The following is a 26870-nucleotide window of genomic DNA, read 5'->3' as shown; positions in this document are numbered from 1 at the left end:
TCAAACCTGCAATCGAAGCACATGTTCCCATGCGGAAATTTTATAGCAAGCCCCACTCTCCCCAATGGTTTACTTCGACTTGCGCAACTGCCATTGCTCAAAGGCAGCATGCATACCGCAGATTTAACCGACATAAGTCCAGTTCAAACAAACAGAAGTACATAGAAGCTAGAAGTAACGTTAAGAAAGAAATAGCGACAGCTAAGAGAGAATTTATGGAAACCACTAAAAAACGCATCGAAGCACAAAAACTAGGAACTTGTGACTTCTGGAAAATCTACAACAGTGTAGTAAATAATGGGCAATCAACAATTCCCCCACTAACCAACAATCACGAGGTTGTTTGCTCAGCAACCGAAAAGGCTAACATGCTTGCCAGTCGATTTGCCTCAAACTCCACACTGGAACCTTCCAACCACCCCCTACCTGAATTTCCTATGCGGACAGACACCACGCTAGACGATCTACAAATCACCCCTGTTCAAGTACATGCTATCACAAAAAACCCTTGACACTTCAAAAGCATGTGGACCTGATCTCATCCCAGCTGTGCTATTAAAAAAGTGCTCAGCTGAAGTAGCTCCAGTTCTCTCCAAACTCTACAACAAATGCCTTAATGAATCTTGCTTTCCGGGCTGTTGGAAAACTGCTTCTGTGGTACCAGTATTCAAGAATTCTGGCGAAAGAACTGACCCATCAAATTATCGCCCCATTAGCCTCCTCCCACTTTTTGCCAAAATATTTGAGACCTTAATTAACCATGCTCTAGTCCGGCACCTTACAGATGCTAAGCTTCTGACTGACAAACAATATGGATTTAGACAAGCCCGTTCCACAGCAGACATCCTAACTGTAATCTCTGAACGTATATACCATTCACTGGACAAAGCGGGAGAGGGCAGAGCGGTAGCTCTAGATATATCTAAGGCTTTTGACAGGGTATAGCATGAGGGTCTCCTCAGGAAGATTAGATCATACGGTATCACTGGTAGAATACTTAACATAATTAAATCCTTCTTAGATAAGTGAAAAATCCAGGTTGTCCTCGATGGTCATACATCTAAACAATATGATATAAATGCAGGAGTGCCCCAGGGGTCTATCCTTGGACTTCTACTGTTCCTGATATTCATAAATGACCTCCCCGACAAAATTTCCTCTGAGATGGGTATATATGCTGATGACACCACACTCTATAACAGACACAACAGGAAAACAAATGAACACATATCTAAAGAAGTGGCAGAAACACTAGAGGATGACCTCCAATCTGTAGTGGAATGGGGACAAAAAATGGTCACGTTCAATGCCGCCAAGACTAAACTAGTTTCATTCAATAATTACAAGAAACCTTTTCTACCACCTATAGCAATGGCCAACGACTCTTTATCTGAGAGTACGTCTTTCAAGCTCCTTAGCCTAACGTTCACAGGAAACATGAGTTGGAACAATTACATCGAGGGCATTGCCAGGGCCGCTGCAAGGAAGGTGGGCTCTCTCTACCGTGCTAGAAAACTACTAACACCCGAAAGTATCCTGTACCTCTATAAGGCAACCATTCGCCCATGTATGGAGTATTGCTGTCATATTTGGGCTGGTGCATCGGCTACTAGTTTCTCGCTCCTTGACAAGGTTCAAAAGAGAGTCGCTAATCTGATAGGCCCTGAACTGGCATCTTAGCTTCAGCCTCTGTCCCATCGACGAAACGTTGCATCCCTCTGCCTGTTCTACAAGTATTATAATGGTGAATGCTCTTACGAACTGCAAGTACTTGTGCCCCCATGACATGAACACCCTAGACAGACCCGACAGGCTGCAAAATCCCACCCCCATACTGTAGAAATTTCTAGATGTAAAAGATCTTTCTACTCCAGTAGTTTCTTCCCCAGAACCGCTAGACTTTGGAATTCCATTCCAGGTCCCTGCTTCCCCAACTGTACTGACGTGCAGAAGTTCAAGTGCAACGTGAACCAATATCTTGCTGCCCAAATCCCTACATAGTACCCCAGTAGTTGTTGCCCCTGTTAGTAGCCCCCTACACCAAAGTGGCAATGTGCCTTGTATGGGGTGAAAATGTAATAAAAAAAAAATAAATAAAAATAAATAAATAAATAAATAATTGATTTTTCCAAGTACTCTAGCTACTGCATCATGGGTCTTTCAGAAAATACAATTGCGAATTACTTAGGACTTCTATTCAGTCGTGGCTGAGAGAATGAGAGCATGCTATACTCATGAAGTAAATAAAGGGCTTCGCTCAAAAGAGTTCTACAGAAACATTTTCAAGTTCAACAAGATACACCTGAAAAAGGTCGGAGGTTACATCGACTGAAATGTTGTGAAAATGACACTCAAGATGAGAACAGTAGTCTGAAAATTTCAAATAATACAAAAAAAAAAATACTTATTTGTTTTCACTCACATAAAATAACCCTAACTCGACTAATTCATTATTTTATCTACACTTCTTTTAGCAATGGTTGTCTATATTAAAAAAAAAAAAAAAAAAAAAAAAAAAAAAAAAGGAGCCTTTTTTTGTTTGTCCAGAACTCTCCTCACCCCATAAAGTACTTGTGATGAGATGGAAAGAAAATATCGTGCATAAAAATTCACGTAAATTGATCAAGTAATTTTATTTTCATAAAGGAAAACATTTTTAAGCATGGGAATTTGTAGGCATTACAAACATTCTGAAATTCTACTGCATTATTTAAAAAACAAAAATCTTGCAAATGTTTGAATTATTTGGAATTATCACATTTGTTCTAGACTGTTTTCAAGATATCATTGCTTGTCATTCAGCCAAAGATTTAATTTTCATATTTTGAAATAAAAATACTTGATCATTTTATGTGATTTTTAGTGTATGATGCTTCCTTTCCATCACAGGTATGTACATAAAACAGATTTTTCTTTATTTTTTTTTCATGGAGGAGGTGGATGTTGCAATATATTTGGCACAATGTTAAGGTAAGGTTATAAAGATTTGGACAATCACATTTTTTTTTTTTTTGCAAAGGTCAAAAGGTTTTTCAAGTGATTTATAGGTTTTTTGGTGCACTGAATCCCAAAATGGCATCTGTTTCCTTGGATCAGGTCTAGTTTTTTTAGATATGAAAAGTGCGATTTTGGGGCCTTGTATAGTACTAAGTATAAGGAAAACGAGGTTGCAGATATAGCCCATTCTTCTTTTTTTATATTTTACATAGAAATTATACTGCAGCACCCTGAAACTGATACTGAAACCGAATGATGTTTTTGTTTACTTTCAGGAAACTGAAACTGCATTGACTACATTGGCAAACTTCACTGACAACACTGAAACTGAAAATGATTTAGAAAAGTGTGATCTCCCATCAATGTGATCGATTTTATAAGAATCCGTGCTTTTTGTGTTTCTATTTTGGATATGTATCTTAGATTGACAGAAAATGGAACGCAAATGCACAAATCATTCTGATAGTTTCTGCTACATATGTGCTAATGTGATTCATCCTCATCGACTAACAAATATAACTGATTTTGTGAAGAAGACATATCATGCTTACTTTGGAGTTAAGCTTGGGGGACCAGGCCAAGCCATTTGCACCCCATGTTAGCTGCAAAACATGTGTTGAGAACTTGCGTGATTGAGGAAATAAAAAAAAAAAAAGGAAGAGTATGCCATTCGCTGGAGAGAGGGTAAAGATCATGTATCAGACTGCTATTTCTACATGACTAATCTTAAAGGAGTCAACCACAAGAACAAGTATTGTATTCAGTATCCTAATGTTCTGTTTACCATACGACCAGTCCCTCATGGTCCAGGCCTGTCCATTCCCAAACCAAATGTTGCAATGGAATCTACCTCTGAATCGGAATTTAATAACGCACTAGACAGGGCAGAGGGTGGAGAATACATGGCAGAAGAGAATGACCGGCCAGTGCCTCTAACACAAGCAGATCTCAATGACGTGACACTGGATCTAAATCTATCAAAGGAAAGAATGTTTCCACCAGGATATTCGTGTCATGGAAGAATACTACCAAGGCCGGTGGGATGTGAACTTTCTTGCGGACTACTGTTGGTGTTTGAATCGTGATGTGGTGGCTGCCCAACACAGGAGGAAGTCACTGAAAAGGCCCTTCATCCATGAATAGATTTTCTGTAATATATCCTCTTTATCTTCTGAACTATGCAAAAAAAATATTTCTTTTTCAAGAATTTTTTTCTAAAATTAAAGGGAATAAATAGCACTAAATGGCGTTTTTAATTATTTTTACCACCTCATATCTCTAAAACGTGACCTGATTGAACAAAATGAGTTTGATTTTTAGATTCTGCGTAGCAAATTACTCTAGAATCACTTATCAGATGCTTTACCTTTGAAACTTTGCAGACCAGTGTTATATTTATAGCCAGGGATGAAAACAATCGATCAATCAGATACCAGAATCACTGAATACAATTATAGCGAATTTCTTTGAATTTTTCAGTCATAACTTTTTGTCCTGACATGACAAAGGAATTATGTTCTGCTGATCTGCTGACCAGATTAATACAACACCCATTTTTTATGTGGATTTCTTTACAATTCAAAACTTCTGACTGGTTGATACTGTCAGTTTTGCTTGGCAAAACTACACTTGGAATTTGCAATTGGATAATTTTCTTTTTCTATGATAGTTATTTCTTTTCTCATCTGTTCTTGGATCATTTTTCTCATGCAAGAAATGCTCCACACTCAAGAGTATGGTAGTGTTCTTTACAAAAAAAAAAAAAAAAGTTTGCTTATTTTATGTAATTATAATTATTTTCTACATTGAAATAACTTTCAACCAATACCAGTCATATTTGCAAGGCTTAACAACAAATAATAACTTGCTTTTAGATGCAACCATACATCCGTATAATAGGCTCTGTCCATCAGTCCCAGTTGAGTGTGACAAAACATTTTCTGCATTAAACATTATTTGGATTATTCAGACTACTGTTCTCATCCTGAGAATTTTTTTCACATTTCAGTTAATGCAATCTCGAAACTTCTTCAGATATATCTGTCAAACTATGGAATCTGTACAGAAATTCTAACAGATTCTACAATAAATGCCTTGCTGAATCTTGTTTCTCTAATAGCTGGCAGATGGCTTCTATAATATCAATGCATAAGAATTCTGGTGAAAGGATTGACCATCTCAATTATTGCCATATCAGTCTCCCCCTCCTCTCTTCACTAAAATCTGTGAGACCTTAATCAATCAAGCACTAGTCCACCATCTTGCAAAAGCTGATTTTTTCTCTGACAAACAGTACAGATTTAGGCAATGTCATTCTACTGCAGATATTTTAACAATTATCTCTGAACATGCATACCTTGCATTGGAAAAGGCAGGCAAAGCCAGGGCTGTAGCCCTTGAGCCAAGGCTTTTGACAAAGTCTGGCACGAAGGGCTGCTAATGAAAATTAAATTGTATGGTATAGCTGGACGTATACTGAATATTAGATCCTTTTTACAGAATAGGACCATCCATTGATGGACGTACATCCAAGTTGCACAACATTAATGAGGGAGTGCCTCAGGGGTCGATCCTTGGACCACTATTATTCCTGATATTCATAAACAACCTCTCTGATAATATTGTGTCAGAGATGGGTATATTTGGTAATGATACAACATTCTATAACATGCATGAGGGAAAAACTGATGTACATAAATCTAGAATCATTAGAAAATGACTTCCAGATCGTAGTGGAATGGAGCCACAAACAGATGGTAACATTTAATGCTAGTAAGACTGAGCTGCTCTCCTTTAACAATTACAAGACGTCTCTCCAATCATCGATATCCATGACAAACAACACCCTACCTGAGAATTCTCCCTTCAAATTCCCCAACCTAACATTCACAGGCAATATGAACTGGAATAAATACATTGAGGACATTGCAAAGGCTTCTGCACAGAAGGTGGGCTCCCTCTATCAAGTGAGAAGACTACTCACACCTGAGAGTATCCTGTACCTCTAAAAGGCCACCATTCGCATACCATGCATGGAGTATTGTTGCCACATCTGGGCTGGTGCATCTACCACTAGCTTCTCCTTCCTGGACAGGGTCCAAAAAAGAGTTGTCAATCTAATAGGTCGCACTTTGTCAACTAAGCTCCATCCCCTGCCCCATCGCCACAGTGTTGTATCACTGTGCCTGTTTTACAGATATTTTAATGGAATATGCTCTGATGAACTCGTTGCACTTGTGCCCCCTCGATGTACATATCCCAGACAAACTCACTTCACAACAAAATCTCACCCCTTTATTGTTGAAGTCTCTAAATATCAGGAATATTTCTATTCTAATAGTTTCTTCCCTTGAACACCTAGACCTTAGAATTCCTTTCCTACTACCAGCTTCCCTCACTGTCATGTCCTAGTCATGGTTTCAAATAGTAGCCCCTTATGTCAAAGTAGCGATATGTTTTGTTAGGGGTGAACACTAGTTAAAAAAAAAAAAAAGAACCCTTTATCTAATTTATGGAGTAGGATTATCTTATAGACACAAAGATCTATGGCATAATCGATAAAGTACTAGGTGACATTCACTTGTAAGTGACACTCTTCTGGAGGTTGAAGGCTCAATCCTTAGTGCAGATGACATTAAGAATACAATTGCAAATTACTTAAGATTTCTACCTGGTCATGGCTGATGGAATGAGAGTATGCTATTCCCATGAACTAAATAAAGGGTTCTATTTGAAATTCTGTGCAGATTCTCAAGTTCAACAGAAGATTCCAGAGTACAGATATACCTAAAGAAGGTCGGAGGTTAAATCAATCAAAACATTGTAAAGATGCAAATAGTAGTCTGAAGAATCCAAATAATATGAATAATCAACCTTCATCTAAAAAATTTAGAAACGCAAGTGCAAAATGTAAGAACAGATGCTTAGAATATGCGTTTATGGTTTGAAAAACTTGAGTGTTTCATGTTCAAAATTCATACAAAAATTAAACAGAGTTTTAGTCATGTAATAACCAAAAAAGTATTTAAATAATCTCAATTTCTTGCAGTAAATAAGAAAGCAAACAGCTTAAACTCTATAAATTTGAAAACCGTCTTTTCTTTGCGTGTCTTTGAAGCATGTGATCATGCGATAGTTTCTCCCTCCCCACATTTCCCCCACAATTCTTTGCATTACTATTATAGTCTGTAAAATCTTTCAAGCTGCACCAGTTGGGCTGTGTTGCATCGGATGGTCATACTTCATAAATTTGCAGATAATTTGCTAAGTTTTGTAGCCCCATTTGGCCATAACAACTTTTGACTGCCCCATTTCTGTTCTTAAATAGAACCAACTGGGCAACTGATTTCTCTCACTTGTTTTCAGTTAAATTAGGTCATTCATGTTAGAAAATGGCCGGTCGAGAATATGATAATAATGCTGTTTTTTGTTTTTGTAAAGAAATAGTTCTAGCGGATTGTATTTCGTAATTGTGATTTTTTTACGAATTTCGACATGATACATCAATATGTAATACTGTTTTATTTAAAATATATTTTTATATCCAATTATAATGATTGCTGTTTGTTGTTGTGTCAGCATTAACCATGTGTCAGTTGAGCCAGCTCCTCCAACTGAATTCTCTGCATCTCGTATAGATGCTGTCCAGGCATGTTGTTTTGAAACTGCGGTCGATATTAGGTCCAGCCATTCACGATTCCAGCAGTGCACTCCATAGAGAACACAGGATCAGATCAGCATCTTGCTTCACTGTGCTTAGCCAGGTTTTCAGTTGAACGCCGCGGAGTGGAGCTGGGTTGATGGTGGCATGGATGAAGTCATCTGGTTGCTGGCATAAAGTGTGACTGAACCATTAGAGATGTCTCGAAAGGAGCTTCTGTTTGAGGAATAGTATCCAGCAGCACAAACAGATAGTAGTGTTTGGGACGAATTAGTGCTAGCGAACCCAAAGGATGTGGTGTAAACATCACAATTCAATTATAATGCAGAAACACTTATATTCCTATATCGGTAGGAGGGGGGTATATCATATAACAGTTCCGCCATGTTTTTTATGCAATTCTTTGCATCACTATTGTATTCTACAAAATCATTCAAGCTGCACCAGTTGGGCAGTAGAGGGCAGACAAGGCAGTGTTGTATTGTATGGTCATCCTTTACAAATTTGCAGACAGTTTGGAAAGTTTTGTAGTCCAAAATGTTCATAACTTTTGACCGCCTCATTTCTGTTCTCAAATAGTTGAGTGTTTGCTACTTGGTTCAAAAGCACTCTAAACCAGGAAGGAGAGCTTCAGAAGAAGAGTTTCCCATGTCTGTAGAAAGAGAAAAGGTCATAAAGTTTGATACGGCTGACAAAGCTCGTCTTTGATATTAGTCCGTTGATTCACATCCATGAAGGATATGGCAGTCACCACTAATAGCTTTTTGTAATCTCTACTCAGCTAATATAAATCTGAACCTGAATTACAGATTTTCTATTGGATTCAAGTTCAGATCCATTAATCAAAGATATTCAACTTTAACAAAATGGCTTATGTAGTATCTATCATTTTGTACCCTACTGAATGAAATATTTACTATTTGCTTTTATTTAGCTTATTCAAACTAATATTCTCATCTTGAGTGTTATTTTCATCATGTTTCGGCTGCTGTAACCTTTGACCTTCTTCAGGTGTATCTTTTTGAACTTGAGAATCTACATTTTGAACTTAAAAACCTACATGAGATTTAAAACTGAATCCTTTATTCCACAAATAGTTCTTTCTTTTTCCGTCAGCCATGACCAAGTAGAAGTATTAATTATTATTTTATTCTTAGTTATTATCACTTGACATGTAATGAAATACCTCATCACTGCTTGTAAGCAAATAATTAAAAATTTGTACAACCTCTCATTTTGTGCAGCATGTAGATTCTGGTCATGGATAAAAAAAAAAATGGCTGGTGTATTTAATTATATGTTGGTGGTCTCGTGAAGTAATTAGATTTCTTGTTACCTCATATGCAAATGAGAATAAAATAAAAAAATAATAAATAAAAAATAAAAAGCCTGTTTTTCAGAGACTAAGGCAAATTTAGTCATGAGCTTGGACAGTAGTGTAACGATTTTAACCACAAAATTTGTTAGATGGAAGTACAAAATACTTAGCAATCTAGTTTTGAAGATCCAGAATAGTTAACAATTTATTATTTAATCACATATAGTAAGTATAGAACTGTGAAGCTCCCGAAGACCCACTCAGAACTAATTATTAATCAATACCTTAACCTTTACGCAATAGGTACACCATTTGCCCATGCATGATATATTGTTGCCACATCTGGGCTGGTGCATCTACCACTACTCTCTCCCTCTTGGATAGGGTCCAAAAAAGAGTCTTCAATCTAATAGATCCCACTTTGTCAATTAAGCTCCAACCTCTGTCCCCTAGCTACAATGTTGCATCTCGGTGCTTGTTTTAAATATTTTGGTACTTGTACAGTTTAATCAAGACATTAAAAAATGAAAATATCGAAAGAAAAAAAAAAAAAAGTATATTATACGTATCCGTTTTGGACTGAAGTTTTCTGAAAAAAAAATTTCATTTAATTTGATCAAGTAGTTTTTTTTTTACAGCAGAAAAACATTTTTATGAACACATGCTGAAGGTAACCATGTTTGGATTTTTAGAACACAACACAGGGAGAGAACTCAGTTTAAAACACCAACATCCCACTCCCCATCTTAAATAATAGCTTTTCTTCTGAAAAAATCGAAATATGGCTACCTTTTAATTGGTATCATAACAAATTGGGTTTTTTTTCACTGTAAAAAAAAAAAAAAAAAAAAAAAAATAATAAACTACTTGATCAAATTAAATGAAATATTTTTCAATAAACTTCATTCCATAATGGATACGAACAATATAACTTTTTTTTCAATATTTTCATTTTTTTATCTCTTGATTAAACTGTACTAGTACCAATATTGTAGTGGAATGTGCTCTCATGAACTTGTCGCACTTGTGCCTCCTTGACGTACATATCCTCAAGAAACCTGGTTAGCAACAAACTCACACCCCTTCACTGTTGAGATGCCAGGAAGCTTTCTACTCCAATAGTTTCTTCCTTTGACCAGCTAGGAATTTTTGGAATTCCCTGCCTGCTACCTGTACTGATAAGTAGAAGTTTAAATGTAACATAAACCAACATCTTGTTGATCTTTCCGAGGCATCATCCCAAATAGTAGCCCCTTGTATCCAAGTGGCGGTATGCCTTATTAGGGATCAACGGGAGTTAAAAAAAAAAAAAACATGTGGTCAATTATGAATTTGGGGAGTTTGAAACCTAATGTTATTTAGATGTGTAACGTTAATACTTTTGCTGGAATAAATAAAAGGTTCAGTTGCAATTCTCTATATAGGTTCCAAAGTTTGAAAAGCTTCCCCTGAAGAAGATAAAAGAAGTTATATTGGCCACAACATTGTGAAAATAACAACCAAGATGAGAATCATAATACAAATTATCAATCATCAGCTAAAAAAAAAAAATTTTTTTACTATTTTTGTTTATTTTAAATACATAGATTCATTATCTTCTGCTGAAATTACTTTGTTTCTTCTTCTTAAGATGTATTTTTTGTTATCATCTGAGAATTTTAACTTAGTTAATAATCTGATTAGTCTCCAACATCCTTTAGGTTATTTAATGCTGAAACAGAATATCGCATGTAAACAATTCAATGTATACATTTTTTTAATATGCGCGAGTTATCTCCCCTTTTTGCTTTGTAGGTATTATGTTGGTGCAAAAATAATGTCGTTTTTTTTTAATGTCCAATTTCATGCGAAAAAACATTTTTGCACTAACCTAATATTATTTTAAAGGATATTTTACACAGCATTTCTGTGGACTAACATGATTTATTGCAATAATATTAGGAATTGCATTAACAAGAAAATTTGGAGCAGAAAGAAATAACATGTAAAATTTCTATTTATTTACATTTATTTGTGTATGTCAAGGAAATTAGGTTTATCTCCAGTTTTCATGTTGAGGGAAAAACAAAAACAAAAAAAAATGATTTTTGTAACTGCAACTTGCTGTTTCTCAGTCAAGTTCTCGTTCCCCATTTTTTGCCCAATGCTACTGTTACGCACTTAACTGAACACAGTTGACAACTTCAACAGTAACAGCTTTTGGTACTTGCCTCAGTATGGAGTCTATCACCTGTGGAAACACCCAGAAGCTGTGTTGTTTGATGGCTTCGTTTGATTTTATAGCATATCAAACATCTACGAGTTATTAAATGCCAAATTTGTTAAATATAATTCAATAGATAGAATATTTATAATCTTAGAATACATTGCATTCCTCTCAGAAAGAAGTTTTAGAAATGGCACACTCGTTACTCTTTAAAAAAAAATATTAAAATTAAAAGGACTACTACTACTACTACTCCCAGCATGCACTGCTCCAAGAAGAAAATTTCACAGTGAGTACCCTCATTACTCAGGAACAATAAAACGGAGTATCCGAATGAATCACTTCACCAGTGACTACTTCCAGAACACACAACTCTTTGAAAACATTACTCCTTAGCATTAGTAATCTCAGCTACTGCCTTCTAGTTTTTATTTGAGGAGAAAATAAAAAGGTTTGGATTTTCTTGAAGAATCAGACTGAATAATACAGTCGGGAATAAACAGAGATACTAGGGCAGGCTATTGATTAGATTTGGCCTTTGTTACTTCCTGTCTAATCAAAGTAAAAACTGAAGTGGAGCAATAACTCAACAACCATGATTCTGTCTTTATGGCATCACAAGTTGCCACCTACAACCTACAGGTGGACCCATTTTCGGGGTGGGGGAGAGTAATCCCTCTGAATGGGGGTTACAGTTAGCAAATTAATGGCCTTGTTGACAAGTGTTAGATACCAATACATGGTAGGTTTTGTGGAATTAAATCCTCGATGCATTTGAGAAAGGATAACCTTTTTAAGGGCTTGTTTTTCTACCTTGTGGTATGTCATGTTATTTAATACCAAAGAACAATACATATTGTAAACAAGTCATTGTATACGTGTAATAGAACGCAAGTTGTTATCTTTATCTATAGTTGGTGTGAAATTGGAGGTCCATATTTTTATACAGTATTAGTATATAAATGACTGATTATTGTTTTTTTTCTTTTTTTTTTTTTTTTTTTACACAGTGATCACCACTTATCAAGGGCCGGAAACCACTCAGGGATGAGGGTTATTGCAAGTACATTACGTTAGTGTGGAGATTTGATTGAAGTGTTTACTTAAGGGGGCGGTTCATTAGGAATTTGTTAACATTGGACTTGAAGACATCCAAGTTATAGTCAGGTGGGAAGCAGGTAGACTGAACAGAGTTCCACAGGCGTGCAGTTCTAAGAAAGAAGCTTTGTTCATGGAATCCACTTTTTGATTTAGGCACAGATAAAGAGTGGGGGAAATTTTTCACAGTGGATTTGGCTAGATGGGTGTTTTTCGTGAAAGATTGGCGAGGGGGGACCAGAGATTGGAGTTCAGACGAGCACCTGCCATGGAAATAACGATACAACAAGGATAGGCTTGCAACGTCTCTTCTGTGGGAGAGAGGTTGCAGGGTAGAGAAAAGGGCATCCCCCACTAAGCCACAAAGTCTATTTTGTACTCTGTCAAGGCAGGATAGGCTGTTTTTAGCAGCTCCTGCCCAGATATGGCAACAGTATTCCATCCTTGGACGTACTTGGCTTTTATATAGATAGAAAATTGCATCAGTAGTGAGATATCTTCTGGAGCGGTAGAAGGATCCCACCATCTTTCCAGCGACCTTGGCAACAGACTTGATGTACGTATTCCATTTCAGATCAGGAGTAAAGGTCAAACCCAGAAGCTTGTCAAAACATGGGGCCTCACCCAGACGAGAGCCATCCATCACAATTGATGCCAGATGGGGATTAGAGCGTTGATGATGTAAGGATAGGAGTTTGGTTTTGGATGCATTAAAGGTAACCAGCCACATCTTCCCCCACTGAACCACACGCTCGAGATCAGAGGAGAGAGAATCAGAGAGAACTTTGTCATTTACAGCCTTTGATGTGTTGCCGTAGATAGTCGTGTCATCAGCATAGATGTCAACAAATGATTTAAGTATGTGTTTAGGGAGGTCATTGATGTAGATCAGGAAGAGAGTTGGGCCTAGGATTGACCCCTGAGGGACTCCAGCATTTATATTGCAGGCCTCCGATTTTTTTCCATCTACCACTACTCTTATGAACCTATCGGAGAGAAATGATTTAATGATTGAGAAAACATTTTCAGTTATACCGTAGCTGGAAATCTTGTGAAGTAGACCCTTATGCCATACCTTGTCGAAGGCCTTTGATATGTCAAGAGCAATTGCCCTAGAAAGGAAGCCTTTGTCAAGAGATTCACTAATCCTGTGGGATATAACTGTCAGCACATCTGCGGTAGATCTTGCAGAGCGGAAACCATATTGTGTGTCACTAAGAAGGTTATTCCTGCTGAGGTGGTTGACTATTTCTCTATTTAATATGGATTCCAGCAACTTACTCATAACACACAGGAGACTTATTGGTCTGTACTGAGAGGGAGATGACTTATCACCTGAATTCTTAAATACAGGGCAAACTGATGAGGTCTTCCAGGGAGTCGGAAAACACTTCTCCTTAAGGCAGCGCTTAAACAGTTTCGTAAGTATAGGAGCAAGTTCTGGTTGAAGCTTTTTTAACACTATAATTGGGATGCCATCAGGGCCAGTTGCTTTACTGGAATCTAGGTTCTTGATTAGCTTGGCGACCTCATGCACGGATATTTGTATGTTACCTCGCTTGTTCTGTATTATAGGAAGAAATATGGGGAGTTGATGGCCTTCGTCGCATAGGGTAGAATTAGCTGCAAAGTTCTTTGCAAATAGTTTGGCCTTGTCTGACGCTGACGAGATGACCTCTGGTCCATTGATAATGGTTGGGATAGAACGCACACTTCTGTTCAGGATCCTATTTGTTATTTGCCAAAACTGGTGGGAACCAAGTCGCTGATCAGCTACCTTGGATTTAACAGACTGGGCATATAGCTCTCTTGCATTTTTTATTATTCTTTTACAGTGGTTGCTGGCAGTCCTGAAAGCAGCTTTAGTCTCAGTGCATCTATTACGTTGGTAGCTATGGAAAAAGTGATTTCTGTGCGTGATAGCAGCAGCACATTCTGGGGAGAACCATGGCTGGCTGTTAGGTTTTTGTTGGAATTTTTTAGATGGTATGAATTGGTCTATGCCTACAATTAACCATTCGGTCAGATCTGATACTATAGAGGACACTTCCTTTTTAAACAGAGTGCAGAGGTAAATCAGATATGAATGTACGGAAGCTATCCCAGTCAGCCATAGAGTATCGGTATACAGTACGGTGGAAGGGTACATCTGGGGGCTTCTTACATTTCGTTTTTATCTTAACTGATACGACGGAGTGGTCGGAGGATCCTAGAGGAGAATGAACGGAACATGAACATAGCTCAGGGGAAGTTGAGAGAAAAAGGTCTAGGAGGCTTGCATATTGACCGGGTGTATCGGGCACACGGATGGGTTCACGAACAATCTGAGTGAGGTCATAAGCAATGGCAAAATCATGACAAAACCTCCCCTTATCATCTGTCTTATTTGAATGGGTCAGCCATTCCACGTTATGGATGTTGAAGTCACCACAGATGTGGATGTTAGCCGAGGGATGTGAAGACAGTATGTGGTCTATTTTCGCAGATATGCTCTTAAAGATAGTAACTCCGCTGTTGTGGGGCCTATAGAGTTGTTGCATAACCCAGATCCTCCAGGAATTGAGGTCAAACAATACATATTGTAAACAAGTCATTGTATACGAGTAATAGAACGCAAGTTGTTATCTTTATCTATAGTTGGTGTGAAATTAGAGGTCCATATTTTTATACACTATTAGTATATAAATGACTGATTATTGTTGCATAACCCAGATCCTCCAGGAATTGAGGTCAAACAATAAATTTGGCCAGAAAATGTGACCAAAAATCACATGCTGGATCTTCGTGTGGTCAAGTAACAGCAAATAAGAAGGTCGGTCACAAGTCTATGCAAGGCCCAGAAGATGACGTCAAAGCGAGGTCAAATTTTCGGAAGCAAAATCCCTGGTCAGCGAGTGACCATATTTTTGTGAAATAATGCAGGTTGGAATGTCATCGTAATTTGGGCCAAATAAAACGAGATATTAAGGCGGAGAGACAGAGTTGAGACAGTGATACGAGGCATGCTAGCAACTCATTTTTCTATCACCACTGCCACCTCCAACCCCATCCCGCATGCCATTAGATTTGTCAATTTGTCATGGAAAACTAAAAGCTTATATATACAAAAATAAGCATTTTTATAATTAGCTGTGTGTGTTTTTCTATTTTCACCAACGAATGTCCAAGTCAAAGAAATGACAAAGATTGTTTTTTTTTTTTTTTTTTTTAATTAAATAGACTTAAACACATTTGATGATCCGGCCATCATCAGAGTGAAATATAACATCATTGTCAACGAAAAGCATCGTCAAGAATAAAGAAATACACATGTAATGAAAAAAACATGTTGAAGATGTTCAAAGATTGCTTTCATGGAAACAAGTATGATGGCAAAAAAGAAACCAGCCAAATAAAATTGCTACAAGCTTTCAATATTTGTAAAGAGTTAAGTTGACTCATGACTGACCCACACTCTGTGATGGTATCCGTTAGGATAATCACACATTCCTACTCAGTGACGAAGGACTGTTTAAAATACTATCTTACCTTAACAGAGTACAAAATCAACTTTGAAATCTAGTGGGGAAATAATCTCTTCTTTCTCACAGAAAATAGGCGTTACTAGTCCTTCTCTACCCTACTGTTAATTCCATGGAAGGTGCTCGATTGAGCTCCAATCTCCAGTTCCTCCTTGTAAAATATTAGCAATAAAAACTCGTCTTCCTACCACCATAACAAAGAATATTTTTTGTTTTGTGTATGTAACAGCAAACAGAATTTCCATGAACTGAGTTTCTTTCCAACAAAACTGCTTTTCTGCAGATTACAAGGTCATCTGGAAATCCAATGTTAAAAAAATTCTTGTCAAGTTCCCTATTAGTATTCAAATTTTATCCATTCATCATTTTCAATCCTCTTATAATATTCTTCATCATTTAACTGACAATCCACCATCTCATTAACCTTTATCATCGAGTGACTTCTGGTCTTGATAAATGATGATATTAAAAAAAATTTTTTTTTAGTCTTTTACACAAAATTGAAAAAAAAAAAAAAAAAAAAAAATATGGATCAATATGCAAAAGTTGCTCATTTTAATGAACACTTGGAAATTATTTTTTCTTCATATTGTTGACTAACAGGGAGACTTGATGTTGCCCGGGATTAAATGATGATCAACAAATATTTTACACTTCCATATTTTTTATTGTCATGAAAATCGGTGAAATCATCTATTTTTCAATCAAATCAATTGCCTACTCTAGTTGGGAACTCATCGTGATGCACTGGCAGAAAGCTTCACATGTCTCCCTGCAGTGACTTAGTACACAATACATTGTAGTTTACATTGCACTGTAAAGAACTTACTGTTGATTTTATAAAATTATTTTATATATAATAGCTTGAATTAAAGTTTAAAATGCAAACAGCAAGTATCATAGTTCAATTATGCTCTAAACAGAAATATTCATTTTGAACGCACCCCTGTCATATCAAAGACCCTCCTGTTGATTTTATGTGCTGAGCCTTTTTGTTTGTGTGGTAATAAAACTTCTGAAAGGCACTTGTGATGTTAGGCTGTGTAAGGTGTTAACTCTGGTCAAAGTCGCCTGTTCCTTCTTTCACTCGATTATTCTGATTATCGATACTTATGAAAGGTATTCCGATACAGAACCTATCTGAGAACATTGTCAGATACATAAAGTACATTTGTGCGAAATTTCATAAAAATCGACCCAGCTGTTTTGTAGTCCATAGGGAACTAACTCACACATACATAAAGTTCCTTTTATATAATAGTAGAGATAATTCAATGAGATCTACAACATCGTGCAAATTTTGTGTATATTATGGTGTGGTAACAAAAAAAAAAAAAAAATTTACACAAATGAAAATGTTACCATTCAAGGATTCATTCAAACTTTTTTTTCCATACTAACATTTTATAGATAAAAAAAAAAAATCAATTCACATGAGAATTTTGATGTTGAAAAGATGCAGAGATTAAACAATATGTAAAAGCACAAAAAAAAAAAAAAAAAAAAAAGTCAATCAAGATTATAAAAAACAATATGCGCATTTGTTTTCTAAGCATTTGAAACCATGCAATGGTGCATGCAGGTGTTTATTCAAAAAGAAAGCAAAGTCAAAAACCAAGAATTCATGCTTTTATGACAAGAAAGAAAGAAAGGTTTAGATTTAAAATCATCAATTTGAGCAGATGTTTTATAAAGCATTACAAAGCATGCTAGATTTTGAAGGAAACACAAAAGTGCATTGCGGAGACAATAATAAAACTGCTATGTCTACAACTCGAAAAAAAAATAAAAAATAAATAAAACATGCTACATTTTCAAGAAGATATGTTTTTCTATTTGGAATTTAACTAGAGATCAAAGCAAAACCTAAAAACTAAGTTATCATCTATAAGGATTAGTCTATGTAATTAAAAAACATTTACAATTTTCTGCTGAATTAGTGATAGAAAGGATGAAGAGTTTTAAAAAGTTTATTCACAGATTATTTTTGTACTTATGTTAAATGAAAAGCTACACGTAAAAGTCTGAGTTTGAAAGAAAAAAATAATGTAAATTAGAGACAATTTGTAGGGTTGTATATGAATATATATACACACACACACATAACAGAAAGAATGGAAATACACAAAGAACAAATAAAACAAGGTAGAATAATTTAGAACAGACTCATAATGATTTGGTTTCTTAAGTATTTTATTTACAAAACTTTGTCAAAAATAGCATTTATTGAATAGAGTTAAATTCTATTCTTAAAGTTTTGTAAACAGAATATCAAAATGAAATCAACATGATCCTGTATTTGATTTTCTTTGTTCTTTACCTCTCATCTTTATCCAGATTTATAATTTCTGTCAACTACTTATACTTTAAATATACTTTTCACAAACAGTGTGTGTGTGTGTGTGTGTGTGTGTGTGTGTGTGTGTGTGTGTGTGTGTGTGTGTGTATATATATATATATATTAATTAAAAAAAAAAAAAAAAATATATATATATATATATATATATATATATATAAGAGAGATTCAATGAACTTGTAATAAGGTCCACTATGTTATAGTTGACTGTTTCTATATTTATACATTTATTCAGATGAACATTTTTTTTCTAGATGTTTAAATATATCTTTCACAAACAATATATATATATATATATATATATATATATATATATATATATATATATATATATATAGAGAGAGAGAGAGAGAGAGAGAGAGAGAAATACTTCACAACAATTGTTTCAGGCTCTTACAATTATCAAGCGAGACTGATTCTATTAAGATAATTGAAGAGTATGAAATAGCTATTCCAAGATGAAGTATTTGTATATGTAATAAATACACATAGTTAGAAACTTAGTTTTTGCAGTGAAATCAAATGATTTATATATATATATATATATATATATATATATATAGTTTTTCAATAAAGTTGTAACAACATAAGTCCACTGTGACGTAGACTGTTTCTATATTGGTACATATATTCAGAAGAACAATTTTTTTTTTATTTCTAGATTTTTGTCCATTTGTCAAAGTGTACTAACAAAAACATGACTTGCAAAATCAAACTGAGCAAAATATATATATGTATATATATATATATAAAGAACCTGAAATAGTTGTTGTGAGGTATGTGTGTGCATTTTAAACAAAAATAAACAAACAAAAACAATTAAAAGAATCGTTTTTAACATCCGAAAATCGATACAATTTATTCTGATTTCAATACCATCAAAAGTTTTGATTTTTCCAATTAATCATCCTAACACTAATATATGTGTGCATGTATGTGTGTATATATATGTGTGTATGTGTGTCTGTATATATGTATGTGTTTATGTGTGAGTGCATATATATATATAGATGTGTATGTGTGTGCATGTATATATATATTTACTATTGGAAGAGTATTCAAATATATAAACAAATAACACAAAGTTCATTCTTGATAGCTGAACAGTGTAATACTAGAGCTATAAATATTTCTTATAATGCACTAACTTGTGAATACCGAACTGTTGATGTGAAAGGCTTATTAATAGTCTATTAAGACTTTGAGAATATTTTTTATGCATTTTTTTTTGTAATACACTGATGAGCTAAACCAGTAAAATTATAATTAAGAACCATTATATAATTAAACACCAATTATGGACCAAACGAATTCTACGCAAGTGTTGCCAATAAAACCCTAACGTTTTAAAATGAAAAATAAAATGAGTGTCTATTCTTAATAAAATGATGCATTATAAGAAATATATACATATATACATATTAGTGATTGGACAATCGAAATATATTTCCCAATTCCATACAAAATTACAGATTCTAATTTTTCATAAATCACTAATTATTTAACTGTAGACTTTGTCATTTTTCCTCAATTATCATAAAAACATGTTACATGTGCAGATATTTTCTCAAACATGAAAACAAACTTGTAAGAGGTCATCTATAGGTTTTAGTGGTAGTTTAAAATCAAAAAATATTTATTATTTTATTATTACTACCAACAGTGGAAGATTTTGCTTTAAACAAAATAAAATAAAAAGAAGATAATTTAAAAGAATTGTTTTCTTTTTGCATTGGAAAATAGACACAAAATTTTCCAATTCCGATTAATTGTCCCAACACAAATATATATATATATATATATATATATATATATATATAATTCGTTTTGTTTTTGTTACATTTGTGGATATATTTGTGAATAAGAATATTATAGTTAAACTGGCCACAAAATATAAAATTCTTATGCACAAACATTTAAATTTACTTAGAAGCACACTTGATGAAAATATGAAAATACTCTTTCTACAAATAAAATTATAAAATTATGCCAAATAATTACAAACGAATGTCATTTCACTTTCAATAATGTGTGTGTAGAATTAGATCCACAATTGTCTACCACAATTGTTTCAATGTGATTGGATTACAAATCATAGAGCGGATTTATTTCTTATTTATAATTCAATTAAAAAAAAAAACATAGAAAAATCTTTATGATGTATGTAAAAAAAAAAAAAAGGAAAGTAGATCACTCAGAAATAGCCCAAACTTAGATATTGACTTCTATTTGCTATTGAGTAAGGTTGGGATTGTTTGTACAATATTAAACAAAACTATACCTGGAATATATGTATACATAGGAGTGTGGGTGTGCCATGTTTGAATAATGTGTCAGGTTGTTTTTTTTCTACTTAAAAAAAAAAAAAAAAAAGGAAATAGTAAAGCGCAGGAGCAAATGCTTTCTAAAGTTTGGAGTTTTCTAGCAGAATAGCAAAAACCAAAAAAACCTACCAGATTGAGACTGTTTCTTCTGCCTCTAAAGTCAAACTGGAATGGGAGATTTTAAGCCATAAAATTATTTGGTAATTAATCAAAGAAAAATTTTTTTAAGTATACATTTTTTTTTTATTGATAAAGTTTAGAGAAATAGAGGAAAGGAAAATAAAAATTTCTGTCCCAAAGTACACAAAATAGTGCCTGCACAAGGGAGATAATCAAGGCAATATCTAAAATTTTATGATTGTGTCTGCACAGGATTTAGAGACGAATACACCAAGCAGACACATATTTGAGCTTGTGAAATCTAATTAAATTTCAAATTTAGAATTGCAGACTTTAATAATTTGAGATATAATCTTCAATAGCATTTTCAAACTGTGAGCTGCACAAGACCCCATATTTTTTTTTTTTTAAAGGAAGTATTTTATTTAATTTATTTTTACATTTTCATTAGAAGGTCAAAGGTTACATCAACCAAAACGTTGTGAAATTGACATTTAAGATGAGAACAGTAGTTGAATGAATACAAATTTTAATTTTTTTAAAATATTTTTAATATATATATAAAAAAGAATTTTTTATGCTTAATAAAAAAATATTACTTTGGAAAATGACATTTCAGAGGACAGTATTTTCCAAATAATTGAGAACGGAAAAAAAAAGAATGATTCTTCTTTGCACAGTCATGAAAAAAGTCACATTTTTTGAACAATTGATTCTTTTTTTTAAGAATTTTTAAAATCTAATAATTGTAAATTCTTAGCATCTTAATTCAAAGAATTAAATTTTACATTTTGTGAATTTAAAATTTTACTTATAATTATTATGGACGTCACTATCTTGTTTGTCTTTATATAAGACTATAACACACGGCATAATTACATTGACACACCGGTTCCCACAAGATCACCGAAGTTAAGCAACGTTGAACCTAGTCAATACTAAATGGGTGACCATTTAAGACTTCTAGGTGCTTTATGTGCTCTCCGCTTATCTCGGCATTGTTTCCAGTCGTCCTGGACTTCTCCTTGCCACTGGACACAAACAGTGCCAATTCAGGAGAGGTGCAGTTAGAGATTGTGCAACCCTTGCCTCACAATTACATGCGCAGCTGCCTCTACAGGGGGTATCCTTTGTCTTTCGAGACTGAACAGAGGCACCAAAGACTATAATATCAAAAAACGTTAGCTATATTTGTAGGCTTGAAAATTTCATAAACTATTTCCTATAATTTGTGAAAAGAAACATCAAAATTGAATATTTTGTGTTTCCATAGTTTCACACTCCTGTAATAGAATCATGTAATAATTAGAATTTTTTTTTTATTAAAAACCATCATGACACAAACATCTCATTATAAAAATTCACTGAAATTCTAAAAGATTTTAAATAGGCTTTCATTTCTTTATACTGCCATAGCTTTCAAACCCAGTATTGGTTTACTGGTCTCTGTTGGCTATTGGAACACAGGAACACAGATCAGAAAGGATTGAAAAAATTAGTAGCACCAGAAATGCAAGAATTATGAAATAATCTGTAGGCAACAGTAGCAACTGCTACATTCTGGTGAATAGACAGCAGATCTAATCCAAGATCATATACTCCAGAGGTCACAGGGTCGCAGCAGGGAATACGTAGTATATATCTGATGGTATGATGCTGTAGATGCTCATGAAAATCAAAAGACCTCTTGCGAACACTAAGAACCTGTATTCCAAGTTGGGATGAATCATTGTCTTGTAAAGGCTAATCAGCAAATGCTCAGGATATGCAACACATAAAGCTTCCTAATTAACTATTGGATATATAAGACTAGTGGTCGTCAAACCTAATATTGCTAGATATTATTACTGCCAGTTATGACATTTTGAGAATGGCACAAATGTGTCTTGAAACCAAATCTCATGGGTAGGAACAGGAGAGGGATATCTAGATGGTTTGGTTTGGTTGTTTTGTTTTACGGCATATCAACCCTTTTCCGGTTATTTAATGCCGAATCCACTTATTTTGGAAATAATAATCATGTTGCATCCCGTTATTTTGTAGAAGATTTTTATTCTTCAAGTTCTTTGTATCTTCAATCGCTAATTTATAGTGTTTGGTTTGGTTGTTTTATAGTGGACTTTATCATTTTTGTTCCCCGCCCTGCAGAACATGAATGAGTTTTGCAATGGAAGAGGGAAAAGGGTTACAGTATTTATGTTTGGTACATCTCAAGTTAGGAAACCAGTCAGGAAGTGGGGGAGATAGAAAGAGAAAGGGAAAATGGGAAGAAAGGAAAGGAGGAAAAAGCAGGTTGTTGGGTTTGCTTTTGATTTTGCAGAACATAAGTTTTGCAAAAGAAAGTAGAAAAACAAAAAGCATCAATGTTAAGTACATTTCGTCTATGAAAGCCAATATCTTCAGACAGCCTGATCTGGTCGCATCAGTATATATCTAGAAGACACTAGCACAACTGTTTTCCTGGGTTGAACACCCTGCCCCAGTCCTCCACCCACTCAGATGCAGAATCAAGCAGCAAATGCAGGTATGGTGATGCTATACAAGGGTCTGGGTGTGACACAGAAATTTTGTGTCATCAGCATAAGAGTTTGGGAACACAGTCAAGTTGTCACAATTAAAATGAGATGTTGCATTGTCCATTAATGTCAGCAGGTTGTTGATGAAGAGCGAAAATAACGTTGGCGCAATATAACTTCCCTGCGGCACCCCACCTGAGAAGCTCATTAAACAAACAGTCAACGACCAAAGTAGCTTGAAGCTGATAAGGCAGATAGTTGCAGCCCCAAGAGAGGAGCTTACCTCGGACACCAAATAAGCATAGTTTCTGCTGCAGGGCCGAGTAAGGAATCATTCCAAATGCGTTGGTAAGATCTAAAAATGTCGATGTGCACTTCTTAGTCTTATGTTCAGAGGCCAAGAGATTTTTTTTTATTACATTTTCATCCCAAAACAAGGCACATTGCCACTTGGATATAGAGGGCTACTATCAGGGACCTAAGTGACAGGGATACTATGTAAGGAGTTTAGCAGCAAGGTGTCTGTTCACATTACACTTGAACTTCTGCATGTCAGTACAGTTGGGGAAGCAGGAAACTGGAAGAAAATTCCAAAGTCTAGCAATTCTGGGGAAGAAGCTATTAGAGTAAAAGGCCTTCCAACATCTAGGGATTTCTACTGTGTAGGGATAGGATTTTGTTGCTTGTTAGATATGTCGGGAGTATTTTCGTTGAGAGGGCACAAGGGCTTGTAGTTCATCAGAGCATCCACCATTAAAATACTTGTAAAACAGGCAGAGGGATGCAACATTTTGTCGATGGGACAGGGGGTGAAGCTAAGATGACAGTTCGGGGCATATCAGGTTGGCGACTCTGTTTTGCACCTTGTGCTGCAGCAGAGTGTGATTTAAAAAAAAAAAAACGAAAAAAAAAAAAAGGAGTTGTCATTATGTTGAAGTTAAAATTAATATTAATAGCTGCTAGTGTTCATTTGAATATATTCAGAATTACTCTCATTAGTGTTATGCCCATATTTATAATCATAAATAACCAAGCCACCAATCTCCGTTAACTAAATATTCATTTTGCCAACTCTCATTGTGTCTTAATATCTTCGTGAGCATTTAGAAAGAGGCTTTTTATCTAATTTACATACATACATACATCACACAAATACATGTAAATTAGATACTAAAACAATACGTGTAATTTCTACTCAAGGAAAATAAAGAGTTATAACACTTTTCTATCATGAATATAATACAGAAGTTTTTAGTTATAAAACGATAAAAGATATATTACTGTTTAGGAATTTTTTAATGAAATCAAAGTCGAATTAATAGTGGTAGAGTCGTTTTTTTTTTTCAGTATTTAATGCAAATAATTGTTTGTTAAAAATCTACTGGTTAAATGTGTAGGAGTATTTTTTATATTGTTTTGAATGCAGAAATAAAATAAAAAATAGTTAGGAGTTAGAAGATACTGAATCAGAAGGATGAAGATAGGAGTTGTATTATCGCTATAAGGATAATCATTTAAAAAAAAAAAATGAAAAGAAAACAAGAAAGAAAGAAAAAGGAAAACAGAAAAAAAAAGAAAAAACAAAAGAAATAAAGAAAAAAGAAAAAATGAATAAAAGAAAAAAGAAATGAAAGATAAAGGTAAGAAAAAAGGAAAAAGAAAATGAAAAAGAAAAAATGGAAAGGGAAAAAAGAAAAAAAACAAAGAAAGAAAACACAAAAAAAGGAAAAAAGAAATAAAAGAAATAAAAAAAATAAAGAATAAAGGAAAGAAGAATAGAAAAAGTAAAAGGAAAAAAGAAAAAAGAAAAACAGGAAAGAGAAAAAGAAAAGAAAAACAGGAAAGAGAAAAAAAAGAAAAAAGGAAAATAAGAAAAGTAAAAAAAAAAAAAAAAAAAGCGAAAAGAAAAATAGAAAAAGTAAAAGGAAAAAAGAAAAAAGCTCCTTGCTCTATTGTATACCAATAGTGATCATGAATGTTAAATCAAAAGAATTGTTATCAAAGAAAGAAATTTGTTAGAAATAAAATTAAAGACATTCTTTCAGGAATGTAAGCGCCTGATTGAAATTCATGTGCACTTCTCAAGCTGAAGAGGACCTTTGCATAATGTGGGGAGAAGGGCAACAACAAAAGTTGTTAGTGTTACAATTTGTACAAAAATTATAAAAAATACTTGGAAAATGTTTGCTTATCACTTCAGTCAGTTACATTGGTGTTGTTCCTGTGACTACGGAGATGACATGATATACGACAAAGATAGTGCCTAGAATTGCGGAAAATTAATGATAAAATACAAATTTGAATGCAAGTTTAAAATGAAATTAAAAATTTTAAAAAGAAAAAAAGCAAACCTACATATTTTATTCATCAGATTTAAATACATACTGAACCACCAAAAATGTTTCAGATCATGTTTGTTGGTCCGTTTAAGAAAATATAATTGTCAAGGGGTAGGAAGGAGACAGCCAAGTTTTCTTTGAAAAGCAGCCAGCACTATCTAATCTCGATTTTCTACCACAAAGTTCATTTCCAAAGAAAAACCTATAAAAGTCAGAGTCCTAGCAACATATCGCTAATCCATTATTAGAGAAAAGGGGAGAATCAAATTCACAAATTTGCACCACTTTTATGCCTCCTTACAAAGATTAAAAATCAAGATATGATAATAAACCTTATGTCTAGAATACTTATTCCAATTTTGATCAAAATCAATTAGATAATTTTCATTCTAGAAAATGTCTCAAATGTAAAGAAATTTAAATTAAGGAAAATATTGCTCAACCTTATTTAATGGGAATATTGCTTAATTTTGAGGGATTATTGCTCAACTATATTTAAGGGAATATTGCTTAATTTTCAGGGATTATTGCTCAACTATATTTAAGGGAATATTGCTTAATTTTTAGGGATTATTGCTCAACTATATTTAAGGGAATATTGCTTAATTTTTAGGGATTATTGCTCAACTATATTTAAGGGAATATTGCTTAATTTTGAGGGATTATTGCTCAACTATATTTAAGGGAATATTGCTTAATTTTTAGGGATTATTGCTCAACTATATTTAAGGGAATATTGCTTAATTTTTAGGGATTATTGCTCAACTATATTTAAGGGAATATTGCTTAATTTTGAGGGATTATTGCTCAACTATATTTAAGGGAATATTGCTTAATTTTCAGGGATTATTGCTCAACTATATTTAAGGGAATATTGCTTAATTTTTAGGGATTATTGCTCAACTATATTTAAGGGAATATTGCTTAATTTTCAGGGATTATTACTCAACTATATTTAAGGGAATATTGCTTAATTTTGAGGGATTATTGCTAACTATATTTAAGGGAATATTGCTTAATTTTGAGGGATTATTGCTCAACTATATTTAAGGGAATATTGCTTAATTTTGAGGGATTATTGTTCAACTATATTTAAGGGAATATTGCTTAATTTTGAGGGATTATTGCTCAACTATATTTAAGAGAATATTGCTTAATTTTCAGGGATTATTGCTCAACTATATTTAAGGGAATATTGCTTAATTTTGAGGGATTATTGTTCAACTATATTTAAGGGAATATTGCTTAATTTTGAGGGATTATTGCTCAACTATATTTAAGAGAATATTGCTTAATTTTCAGGGATTATTGCTCAACTATATTTAAGGGAATATTGCTTAATTTTTAGGGATTATTGCTCAACTATATTTAAGGGAATATTGCTTAATTTTGAGGGATTATTGCTCAACTATATT

At 34.1% G+C, this 26870-nt stretch overlaps 1 protein-coding gene across 3 annotated transcripts in view; it reads right to left on the bottom strand.

Annotated features, from left to right (window-relative positions):
* Window positions 1-26870, bottom strand: part of LOC145253591 (anaphase-promoting complex subunit 15-like) — a 64465-nt gene that overhangs the window by 9818 nt on the left and 27777 nt on the right. Inside the window, exon 4 of one of the 3 annotated variants that reach the window (XR_013863760.1) lies at window positions 25290-25379. The exons of 1 other annotated variant lie outside the window; for it this stretch is intronic. Coding sequence is in view for 1 of the 2 variants with exons in the window: in XM_080112948.1 (XP_079969074.1) it covers window positions 20610-20645 (36 nt within the window). In the remaining variant the exon portion in view is untranslated. Of the gene's footprint in view, window positions 1-20609; window positions 20646-25289; window positions 25380-26870 lie in introns of all 3 variants that reach the window. One more of the 3 variants, XM_080112948.1, reaches the window with a different exon arrangement.

This window comes from Euprymna scolopes, chromosome 3 (assembly GCF_053919585.1).
Source record: "Euprymna scolopes isolate OS-2025 chromosome 3, ASM5391958v1, whole genome shotgun sequence".
Lineage (NCBI taxonomy): Eukaryota > Metazoa > Mollusca > Cephalopoda > Sepiida > Sepiolidae > Euprymna > Euprymna scolopes.
Note: the sequence above shows the minus strand (reverse complement) of the source record. Positions and strands in the feature narration are given on the sequence as shown.